A 12,412-nucleotide genomic window follows, 5' to 3' on the forward strand; every position below is an offset into this window, starting at 1 on the left:
GGGTTACCAAAATTATCTTTTTATTATTGACTGCCAGTATCTTATTGACATAACTAAAATGTTGGCAGCCAAGTATTGGGATCAAACATCCCAGTTTACCCTGAAGAGACTTGGTTTACACCTACCTATTGCCCCAGTGTAATTATTAATAAGCCTCCTTTCCCTCTAAAACCATCGTAATTAAGGCAATAACGTATTCTGTCTTCCTCAGCCCTGGAGTAGATGATTCTAGTCTCAAGGAGTGATGATGATTGACTAGATGCCCTTCTTCAGCAGACTGACCGTAACTCTATCAAGTATCAACAACAGTGGCTTAACAGCATGAAAAGTGATCATGAGGCAACTTGTAATACTAAGGAAGCAGGCCAGTAATCTGTCTCTAAAACCATGTAACTAAAAGTTTAGAACTCCTGTGACAACTCCGTGGTGCCTTAGTTTCAAATTAACTTTGTTTGTTTAATATATACTCTTAAGCACTTGAATCATAAAAATAAAACTCTACAAAGCACCTACTAACAAACAGAATTCCTCTTTTTCTCGCAATCATTTGGTCACCTGAATTTTTAATATCCTTTTAGATAATAAACATTTAAGCAAAATATTCTTATGTGAGATTTTAAAAATTAAAACTTATCTATAAACCACTTTTACAACTTCTCTCCTCATTGGAGAAACTAGGAATCATGATATATGAGAAACTCTTGAAAAAATTTTACTCTACTACCATCTTAAAGATGAATCCACTAATTAAAAGAAAAACCAGCATCCTTATTTCCTATTCATTACAACTCCTTCCTCCTCAATATTTGTATTTTAAAATAGCTACAAAGTAGAGACTAGTTTAAAAGAGAAAAAGAAACAGAACACCCAAATGCAATGTGACCTGTGATTTAATTCTGGTTCAAAAACAAAAATCACCAAACAAAAAGAAATAATAATAGACAATCTTGAGACAACTGGGGAAATATGAATATGGATTAGAGATTAGGCAAGATTATGGCATTCCTATTAATATTCTTAGGTGTAAATTGGTACTACGGTTATGAAGAAAAATACACCCATGCTTCAGAGATGCACGCTGGTGTGCCTAGAGATAAAGTGCCATGATGTCTCAACCAGCGTTCAGATGACAGGGGGAAAATACACATGTGTGTACATACACACGTATACCTGCACACACACACATGTGCACATAGACACATGTAAAATAAAAATGGCAAAATGTTCCCTGCTAAATCTAAGTGTGGGAGGGACACGGGTGTACTCTGTATTCACTTTTCTATTATCTGAACTTTTCAAAAGAAAAGTCCAAAATTCAAATTATAAGTAGGCTATATTAGATTATTATTTTACAAAACCATTTACTATTTAAATACCAAGTACTGTAAGTGTACTTGACATAATAAATTTGTAAAATTAATTACAAATAACTCTTCAGGGACTCTTGTGTTATCAAGTTCACTTGTATTAACATTTCTGTCTTCTCCTAGAAATTTCTTTTTGCAGCTCACCCTTTTTGAGCCTCATTTGAAAATGCGGCCATTTACTTAAAAGTAGCCATTGCAATTAGGTCTACAGATCTATAGTAAATAGCTTAACAAATAAAATTAAAATTGTTGCTTGAAGAATGAGAAGCAAACAAAACTAAAGGAATTCACCGCTGAAGTTTAGCTGTGCCAAAGGTCATTTAGACCAAAGGTCATCTAAACTCTCAAAAAAGGCTTTAGCACACCAGAGCGACACCATTTCTGGCTCCTGGTTAAGACACTTAAAACACTTCTTAGTAAACTGGTGCATTACAAGTCCTTGGTAAGCCACTTCTAAAGGATGACCATTTTCTCATAATGGCCAAAATTATTTGATTTCAGACTATGATTTTTTAAAAGACTAGGTGTTAAAATAGCTAGTTTTTAAAGAATAACAAGTCTCCAAATGCATCTCAACTAAATTCTTGAGATAAATCCCCCAAATTAATAGGACACCTAAAAAAAATGCAAATCCCAACAAACTAGTGTACTTGCCTCTCTTTCAGCTTCTTTTAGTATGGCTTCTTTCTCCTTCACCCGCTGTACAAACATCTGCTTCATTTCTTCTTCCTTCCTCTGACGTTCCCCATAAAATTCGTGTCTTTTGGCTTCATAGGTCTCTTGAAGACTAAAAAGTTTTTATAGTACTCTCATGTTAAAAATGTGGTGTTAACAAACTTGCAAAAATTCAAATATCTCAGGAGAAGTCTCATAACTATAACATGTGCCAATATCCTCCCACATACAGTAACCCAAAACATGAGATTTCCCATAGCAGGAAACATACAAAGCCACGGTGCTACAGCTAACAGAGAGCACTAGAGTTTGAAAACTGCTTTATCAAATCCTTCACAGTAAGTACCCGCATTTTACCTCAAAGGAATCCCTTTCAATCTTTGTTAACTGGCATTACTATGTCTGGAAACCTCCAAGTCCTGACGTCATCTCTGACTCTTCCCTTGTTCTTATCTCCATATCTGATCACCAAGGCCTGTGACCCTGGAACATCATTTAAAAGCAGTCTTCTTTTGATTTCTACAGCTATCCTGTTACAGGCCAACTTGATCTCTGTGATTTTCTGTCTTCACTACTGCAATAATATCCTAAGTGATCTCTGAGCTTTTAGTTCTCCTTTCTTGAACTTTGTTCTTGCCACCCCTAAGATTTTTTTCATCAAAACCACAGAGCTCACTACCTTTTTCTCTGCATTAGAGTTATCTACAGAATAAAGTCCCACCTCCTTCGGAGAGCACTTAAGGAACTTCACAATGTGACCTAATTCCACCTTTCCAGATTCATTTCTTCCAAACAAACCCAAACCCCCTTAGGTCCCAGCCATACCGGCCTATTCAGCCCCTAAAGCATGCCACACGCTTCATGCTTTAGTCTGCCGCACCTCCTCCGCTTCCGATGCTATTGCCCCTCCTCTACCCAGCTCTTCCTTAAGGCCAAATTCAAATGCAACTTGACTCTCAAGTCTTCTCTGGTCTTCCCTGGAACTAGCTGCCCCTTCCAAGCACTCCCATGGCACTGTGTTCACACCTCTCCCTGGCATTTATAGCCACCTGCTCTTCTCTAACAGATAGACCATCTTCATATTTGTAACCCCACTCTGCAGCACAGCTCTCTAGACACTTCAGTGTGTTCGTAAATGTTCATTTAATAATAGAAATTGTCAGGATGTAGAGCCAAATTTAACAGAGCAGAGCAAGGACTGTCCAAAAAAAAAAAAAAGTGATAAATTGCCCAGGCCGGGGTTGCTCAGTGGTTGGAGCGTCGGCCTGTGCACAGAAGGTCTCGGGTTCGATTCCCGTCAAGGGCACAGACCTGGGTTGCAGGTTCGATCCTGGCCCTAGTTGGGGCTCTTGCGGAGGTGGACAATTGATGTTTCTCTCTCTTTCTCTCTCCTCCTCCCACCTTCCTTTCCACTCTCTCTAAAAAGAAATAGGGGGAAATGTGACAAATTAAGAAATTTTAGGAAAAGAACCCAAGTAAGTACTTCCGGAAGGAGCAAGCATGTTTTGGCCCTATGCAGTATAACACTATACAACTGACTTCTTGGGGCTTTTTGTTTTTAACTTTTACAAATGGATTTTAGAAAGCGAGGGAGAGAAAATCATTGCACATCCGGAGGACGCTCTTTTTTTTTTTTTTCCATAAACACCCTTATGGTTAAAGAAAAAAAGAAAAAGAAAAGAAATTTTACCAATTTAAAATACTATAACTGGATAAGTAAATATTTTAAGTATAGAATTCTATAAGTTTAAGGAAAAATAAAGAAACGTTGCATAGTAGTTACCACGGCTGCCAGTGAATGTGCGGTATGCATAACAGGCATTCCAAGGAGGACCAGATCTTGAACACTGTCTGAGAGCATGGATGGACCTGGAGAGCACCATGCTCAGTGAAATAAGCCAGTCAGAGAAAGACAAATACCATGTGATTTCACTCATATGTGGAATCCAAAGAACAAAATAAACTAACAAACCAAATAGAAATAGAGTCATAGATACAGAGAAGAGACTGACAGCTGTCAGATGGGAGGGGGGGAGGGGCTGGGTGAAAAAAGTGAAGGAATTAAGCAAAAATAACAACAACAAACACAGACAACACTATGGTGATTGCCAAGGGGAAGGGGAATGTGGGGAGGTGGGAGAGGGTAAAGGGAGGGAGGATAAATGGTGACGGAAAGAGCCCTGACTTTGGGTAAAAAACACACAATACAATGTACAGATGATGTATTATAGAACTGTACACCTGAAACCTACATAATTTTATTAACCAATTTTACCCCAATAAAAATTACAGAGTAAAGCTTATAAATGTACAAAATGCTCTAGATAACCATGTAAGTGCTTCAAATTCAAAGAGGCATTTTAGTTTTTAACAGGTTTCTTGTTTCTCTGTGTTTGTTCTGGACGTATTTTAAAGAAGCCTCTAAATCTATCAGGTTACTTTCACCACTTTCAGAAACCTCACCACATTTAGCTGGTCCTACACTGGGCTGATAGCCTTTAATGACAAATTTGGTTTAAATAATGTCTTGAATTCATATCAAATGTAAGTTTTAAAAAATTCTTCTTAATCTACTTATATAAGTACTTGAGTTGCTTAGGAGGAGAAGAAATCTACCCAGCAAAAAGACCTAACATCTGTTGAATAGCTGTTAGCAGCAAGGTACTTTCCTGGGTTTCTTTCAGTAATTCCGTGGCAACTAAGGGCAACCGGGAAGAACAAGCATTAATACTCTGCTTTACAGGTAAGAAAACTAAAGCTCAGAGAGGTACAGTAATCTGCTCAAAGTAACATAGTTGGGATACGAGCCAGAGCCAACCTGCTCGAAAGCCATCCTAACCACCACGACTGACTACGATGAAGTCTCAGCAAAAGGTAACAGAGATGGGTGCTCTACATTTCCACCTCACCACAGCGCTTTCCCACATGGACAATGTAAATTATAAAGCTAACTGCAAGTACAGAAGTCTTTCAAAAGGCGGTAAAGAACCCCTTAGAGCTGAAAGGAAATAGTTTATAAAGTTAGTGTTATAAAACTAATGCAACCATTGTTTACTATCAAACAAAAGTGAAAACTAGTTTCTTGCTATACTACTTTTTTCTAATAGTAGCTTGCAGTCATGAATGTTTAATGTAACATATTAATGTAACTATAGTTGCAAATATCACTGATTTAAAGCAAAGTTGAAAACCAAACAGGAAGAAAATTCTCAGATGCTCATGTTCACCAAGAAAACCATTGCAGCAGTCCCTGCACTTTGTGCTCCATGTCGGTCCTGGTCCTCATAAACCTGATGGGCTTTTTCCATTTCTACTGTCGACTAAAATGCTTACAAGTTCACTATTTACTTACTGACACTTTCAAAGACACAAAATTGTATGACACAAAAGATTATGTCAAACACTTGAGCAAGTCAAAAATACTACCAAACCTTCCACTCAAACTTTAGGTCTCACACACTTCAAGGACAGTGATTTGTATGCATATGTTAAAGGTGATTAACTGTAGGAGCAAGACTGGTTATGTCCATCTAAAATAACTTGGGGATTTAAGTAGGTTTATAAAAGCACTAGAGGCCTGGTGCATGAAATTCGTGCACGGGGGGGGGGGGGGCGGGGAGGAGGGTGTCCCTCAGTCCAACCTGTACCCTCTCACAATCCAGGACTGCTGGCTGCCAACCACTCACCTGCCTGCCTGCCCTAACTGCTTCTGCATGTCAGCCTGATCACCCCTTAACCATTCCCCTGCCAGCCTGATCGACGCCTAACAGCTCCTCTGCCAGCCTGATTGCCCTTATTGCCCTTCCCTGCCAGCCTGGTCACCCCTAACTGCCCTCCCCTGCCGACCTGGTTGCCCCTAACTGTCCTCCCCTGCTGGCCTGTTCTCCTCCAAATGCCCTCCCCTGCAGGCCTGGTCACCCCCAACTGCCCTCCCCTGCAGGCCTGGACATCACTCCTAACTGCCCGCCACTGCTGACCTGGTTGCCCCCAACTGCCCTCCCCTGCAGGACTGGTCCATCCCAACTGCCCTCCCCTGCAGGCCTGGTCACCCCTAACTGCCCTCCCCTGCTGGTCTGGTTGCCCCCAACTGCCCTCCCCTGCAGGCCTGCTCCCCCCACCACTGCCCTCCTCTGTAGGCCTGGTCACCCCCAACTGCCCTCCCCTGCTGGCCTGGTCCCCCCCAACTGCCCTCCCCTGCAGGCCTGGTCCCCCCCAACTGCCCTCCCCTGCAGACCTGATCTGCCCCAACTGCCCTCCCCTGCAGGCCTTGTCCCTCCCAACTGCCCTCCCCTGCAGGCCTGGTCTCCCCCAACTGCCATCCCCTGCAGGTCTGATCCCCCCCAACTGCTCTCCCCTGCAGGTCTGGTTGCCCTAACTGTCCTCCCCTACTGGACCGGTCACCCCTAACTTCCCTCCCATGCCAGCCCGGTCGCCCCTAACTGCCCTCCCCTGCAGGTCTGGTTGCCCTAACTGTCCTCCCCTACTGGACCGGTCACCCCTAACTTCCCTCCCATGCCAGCCCGGTCGCCCCTAACTGCCCTACCCTGCAGGTCTGGTTGCCCTAACTGTCCTCCCCTACTGGACCGGTCACCCCTAACTTCCCTCCCATGCCAGCCCGGTCGCCCCTAACTGCCCTCCCCTGCCGGCCCAATTACCTCTAACTGCCCTCCCCTGCAGGCCTGGTTGCCCCTAAATGCCCTCCCCTGAAGGCTTTGTCCCTCCCAACTGCCCTCCCCTGCAGGCCTGGTCACCCCTAACTTCCCTCCCTTGCCAGCCTGGTTCCCCCCAACTGCCCTCCCCTTCAGGCCTGGTCCCTCCCAACTGCCTTCCCCTGCTGGCCTGATCGCCCACAACTGCCCTCCCCTGCCGGCTATCTTGTGGCGGCCATCTTTGACCACATGGGGATGGCCATCTTGTGTGTTGGAGTGACGGTCAATTTGCATATTACCTCTTTATTATATAGGATGTTTCATACAGCTTAAATAATTGAAGATCTGTTAATTAAGATGCTAAGAACATAATGCCAATTACCTGAACTTCATAATAAACAGATAATCAGTGTAGACAGATTAGGACACTAACTATGACCTGGCAGAAAGACTCAATAAATGTAAATGAAAAACAAGCTAAAGGAGTATCCATGAAGAGGGCTAGTAAACAGAAAGAAAGGCCATCCTAAAAGGTTCATGTAACTATTTTTTAAACTCATATATACATACTGGAGACCCAGTGCACAAATTTGTGCACAGGTGGGGTCCTTCTGGGAGTCCTGTGGGGATCGGGTCAAAACCGCCTGCAGCTCCTACCTGCTGCACCCACTCTTTCTGGCCCCACTGCGCTGCTGCAGGCTCACACCCAATCAGTCCCAATCAGTAGAGGCTCGTGCCACCGCCACAATAGCGCTTGCCAGCCGTGCTTCTGGCGCCCTCCTGAGGGGGTGGCCTGCGGGATCGGGCCAAAACCGGCTCTCTGACATCCCCTGAGGGATCCCAGACTGCAAGAGGGCACAGCCCAGGCCGAGGGACCCCACTGGTGCAAGATCAGGGCCTGGGAAGGACTGCGGGAGGGATCCAGGGTGTGTCCAGCCCATATCGCTCAGTCCTGATTGGCCAGACCCCAGCAGCAAGCTAACCTACCGGTCAGAGCGTCTGCCCCCTCCATAGTAATTGCACATCATAGTGACTGGTCGACCAGTTGGCTGTCAGCCCCCTGGTGGTCAGTGCACGTCATAGCGAGTGGTTGAGCGGCCTTAACATATCATTAGCATACTAGACACCAGGTGCACAAAATTCTTGAACTGGGAGGGTGTCCCTCAGCCCAGCCTGCACCCTCTCTAATCTGGGACTCCTCTGGGGATGTCCAACTGTCGGATTAGGGCCTAAATCGGCAGTCGGACATCCCTCTCATAATCCAGGACTGCTGGCTCCTAGTCACTTGCCTGCCTGCCTGCCTGCCTGCCTGATTGCCCCAAAGTGCTTCTGCCTACCAACATGATCGCCCCCTAACCGCTCCCCTGCCGGCCTGATTGATGCCTAACTGCTCCCCTGCTGGCCTGGTCGCCCCCAACTGCCCTCCCCTATAGGTCTGGTTGCCCCTAACTGCCCTCCCCTGACAGCCCTGTTGCCCCTAACTGCCCTTCCCTGTAGGCCTGGTCACTCCCAACTGCCCTCCCCTGCCGGCCATCTTGTGATGACATGGGGGTGACCATCTTGTGGCCGCCATCTTGTGACGACATGGGGCGGCCATTTTGTGATGACATGAGGGCACGAGGGCCACCTAGGCTTTTATTAGTATAGATTATGCTTTGATTTGTTGAACAGTCGACTGGTCACCTGACGACCAGACACTTAGCATATTAGGCTCTTATTATATAGGACTAAAGGCCTGGTGCATGAAATTTGTGCACGGGCGGGTGGGGGGGGGCAGGGTCCCTCAGCCCGGCCTGCACCCTCTCACAATCCGGGACCCCTTGGGGGATGTCTGACTGCCGGTTTAGACCTGATCCCCGGGCCTAAACCGGCAGTCAGACATCCCTCTCACAATCTTGGACAGCTGGCTCCTAATGGCTCACCTGCCTGCCTGCCTGCCTGATCGCCCCTAATGGCTTGGCTGCCTGCTTGATTGCCCCTAACCACTCTGCCTGCCTGATCGCCTCTAACTGCTCGCCTGCCTGCTTGATTGCCCCTAACTGCCTTTCCTCGGCCCCTGCCACGGCGGTTTCATCCGGAAGGACGTCCGGATGGTCGTTTGGCTGTCCAGTCTAATTAGCATATTATGCTTTTATTATTATAGGTAATATTAAGGGACAGACTTACATGCCAACCAAATTATAGTGACTACTAGAGGCCTGGTGCATGAAATTCGTGCATGGGTGTAATCCCCAGGCTTGACTGGCAATCGAAGCACGAGCGTCTGGCGTGGAAGGGCAGGTCCCAGCTGACCTCTGGGCTCTGGGCATCACCTGGGCCCCCAGACCTCCATGCGGCCCCCTCTGCCTGAGTCATGGCGCCTGAGTCCCCATGTGGAGATGTGGTGAACGCAGCCAGATGCCGCGGGCCAGGGTGCAGCGTGGGCCTCTGGTGGACAGCACGCTCTCTCCCTGCCGGCCTCGCAGACTGGCTCTGGCGCAAAGCCACAGGGAGCCAGATCAGCCCCTGAAGTCCTGGAGGCTGCAGCCCCTTGCCCGGGCGCCGCGGGAGGTTGGTCGCCACCACTCATCCCCAGTTTCCTGTCCCAGCCTGGGGCCCGGCCCAGATAGGGCGATCAGGGCCTGCCAGCCGCTGGTCACCATCTGCGGGGCAATTGGTCTGGGCCGGGCCCCCTGCCCGGCTCTCTCAGCACCTGGGCACCGGGCAGTGGCCCCGCCACCCGCCACCACCGCTGTTTGCCATCTGCAGGGCGATCGGTGGGGCGATCAGGCTTGCACTTGCACCTGCCTTAGCCTGGTGCTGCCTGCTCACCTGCTCTACCATCCCGCCAGGTTCCCACTCTTGTCAGGGCCCATCGGGGCCTGCAGCGCCTCCACTGCCACCCGCTGCCAGTGCCGCGTTGCTGATGCCTGCCAGGTACCATGCCGTCCCCGGTGGTCAGTGCACGTTAGTCACAGCAAGGGGACAATTTGCATGTTAGTTTTTTATTATGTAGGATTGTTATGTACACCCCAAATTAAATGGGAAAGATTCCCCAGAAAATAGAATGTAACTTCTTCAAAGTACAAAAGTAATACCTTCCTGAGACATCAGGCTATAATTAACTATGGAAGCTATATCAAATAATTTATCCACAAGTGAGAAGAGACATTCTGCTGCCCCTGACCCGAGAAATCCAGTAGGAAGATGCCTTCTGTCTTAAGGACAGCAGGCATGAAAAGGGCAGAGCCTCCCTTACACTGATATCTAGTTCTCTATTTTTCTTGCTTGTCCTCTGCAAGCAACCTACACTCACTGCTCTGTACCCAATCTGTGTAACCTGGCCTTTGAAGAAACCCCCTTTCCCATTTCTCCATTCTTCATCTGGTTAATAAGCAGATACATCCCAAACTGACAAATGCTCAAGAAATGGTCTGAGCAGTCATTGACTCTGACTGCCCACCACCTGCCTATCTCCTTTTTAAATAAAGTGTTTTTATTGATTTCAGAGAGGAAGAGAGAGGGAGAGACAGAAACATCAATGATGAGAGAGAAACATTGATCAACTGCCTCCTGCATACCCCTTACTGGAGATCAAGCCCTCAACGTGAACATGTGCCCTGATGGGGAATTGAACTGTGACCTCCTGGTTTATGGGTCCACGATCAACCACTAAGCCACACTAGCTGGGCTGCCTATCTCCTTTTGGTATTACTACTCTGATTCCCTTTTGGAGTGCTACCTCTCCGCCATGGGATATAGTCTGGCAGGACAATTAATCAGGTTCATCCCAACCTAAGCCAAAACATGTGTGCATGTCAAACTGGGCCTACTGAGCACCTCATAGCCCATCCCTGTGGTATTGATTGTTGAGCAGAGAATAAAAAGGCTGGAAATGGTTTCAGTTCATTCATTCCGCTCCCAGCACTAGAATAAAACTGGTTCCTATTGGTTCTAAACCAGTGGTTCCCAACCTTTTATTGACCATGCCCCACCTAAGCTTCTCTAAAATCCTGACCTCCCCCCCTCAGCCCGTGACATATAATTCTTATTCAAAGAGTGAACTCCTATTCACGTGGAGGAAGCCTAAAAGGCCATTAACTTGGTCTAAACAAGTTTCCAAAGAACATGGCATCCATGAAAGAGAAAAATAAAAGAACAAAAGGAGAGTTGCAGTACTGAGGAAGAAATCACTAAAAAATTATTTTTTTAAAATGAAGATATATGAAAAAATAGCAAATAAAGTTTCAAAACATATAATAGAGAACTGAAATGCATAAATATGTCACAATATATATTTATATACTGTATATGAGGCCCCTAGAACCATAAGAAATGCAAAAAATTCACTGTTAATAACACATTCTCAAATTGCCCTCTTAAAACTCAAATTGTCCCCCTATGGGGCGTGTGCCCCATGTTGGGAACCACTGTTCTAAACATTCCCTTTGAATCTATAGGTCTTGGCCTATGTAGTCTTCCAACTATTGCTCTTTTTGTTTTGGATGAAGTGATCTCCATTATTTTCAAAGAACTGGAAAGGAAGCAACTAGATTGTACTGCACTGCTGTACTTCCACAGCAAAAATCTGATCCTCAACTTCAACATAGCTGACCTCTTCTTTTTTCTTGAGACCCTCTTCACTTGCTAGTTTCCCTCCTTCCTCTACCCAAGGCTTCTCAATCTCTTCTGCCTCTCCAGCTGACAAATATTAGAGAAACTCAAGGCTGTTTCCAAGGCACCTTTCTTTTCAGATGTACTTCCCTTTCCAAGTAATCTCATCCATACTCATATATTCAATTAACCATCTTAAGCTAATTTCTTTGGTCCAGCCCTCTCCTCTGAGCTCCAAATAAATATCCAAAGTGCCATTTGACATTGTCACTTGGATGTTTCAGAGGAAAATTAAAGTCAACAGGTACAGCCCTAGCCGGTTTGGCTCAGTGGAGAGAGCGTTGGCCTGCAGACTGAAAGGTCCCGGGTTCGATTCCGGTCAAGGGCACATGCCTGGGTTGCGGGCTCGATCCCCAGTAGGGGACGTGCAGGAGGCAGCTGATTAATGATTCTCTCTTATCAATGATGTTTCCATCTCTCTCTCCCTCTCCTTTCCTCTCTGAAATCAATAAAAATAAAAAAATAGAAAAATAAAAAAGAAATAAAGCCAACAGGTACAAAACTCAGCTTATGATTTCCATCATGCTAGTTACTGCTGTCCTCCCACCCCTCCAAAAAAGTTACTTTTCCTCCAGAGACACCTAGCATGATGAATGGTACAAAGATCTAACTAGCCAACGAAACCATAAATACAGGAGACTAGAAGTCTTCCTCTAGCATCCTCTGGCATCCCCTACCTTTTTATCTTATTACTAGAGGCCTGATGCACGAAGATTCATGCAAGAATGGGCCTTCCTTCCCCTGGCTGCTGGCACCGCCTTCGCTCCATCTGGAGCTGCCTTTCCACCTTCACTCTGGCCTGGAGCCGCCTTTCCGCCTTCCCACGCTGCCCAGAGGCCCGGAGCGGCTGGGGTGGTGCGGAAGGCCTGTGTCATCGCCATGGTGATGACACAAGCATCCCGCCCCCGGCCGCTTGGCGCCTGCAAATTAACCCACCATCTTTGTTGGGTTAATTTGCATACGCACTCCTGATTGGCTGGTGGATGTCGTGAAGGTATGGTCAATTTGCATCTTTCTCTTTTATTAGTGTAGAGAGCTAAACAATCACTTAGTTCTTTCAGTTTCATC

General features: G+C 46.3%; 1 protein-coding gene across 3 annotated transcripts in view; it reads right to left on the reverse strand.

Moving 5' to 3' along the window:
* SEPTIN10 (septin 10) overlaps window positions 1-12,412 on the reverse strand; it is a 74,002-nt gene that overhangs the window by 6,099 nt on the left and 55,491 nt on the right. For all 3 annotated transcript variants that reach the window (XM_079776963.1, XM_079776961.1, XM_079776962.1), the window contains one exon: window positions 2,022-2,154. In XM_079776963.1, the coding sequence (XP_079633089.1) occupies window positions 2,022-2,154 (133 nt within the window). The remainder of the gene's footprint in view (window positions 1-2,021; window positions 2,155-12,412) is intronic.

This window comes from Cnephaeus nilssonii, assembly GCF_951640355.1.
Source record: "Cnephaeus nilssonii genome assembly, chromosome: 7".
Lineage (NCBI taxonomy): Eukaryota > Metazoa > Chordata > Mammalia > Chiroptera > Vespertilionidae > Cnephaeus > Cnephaeus nilssonii.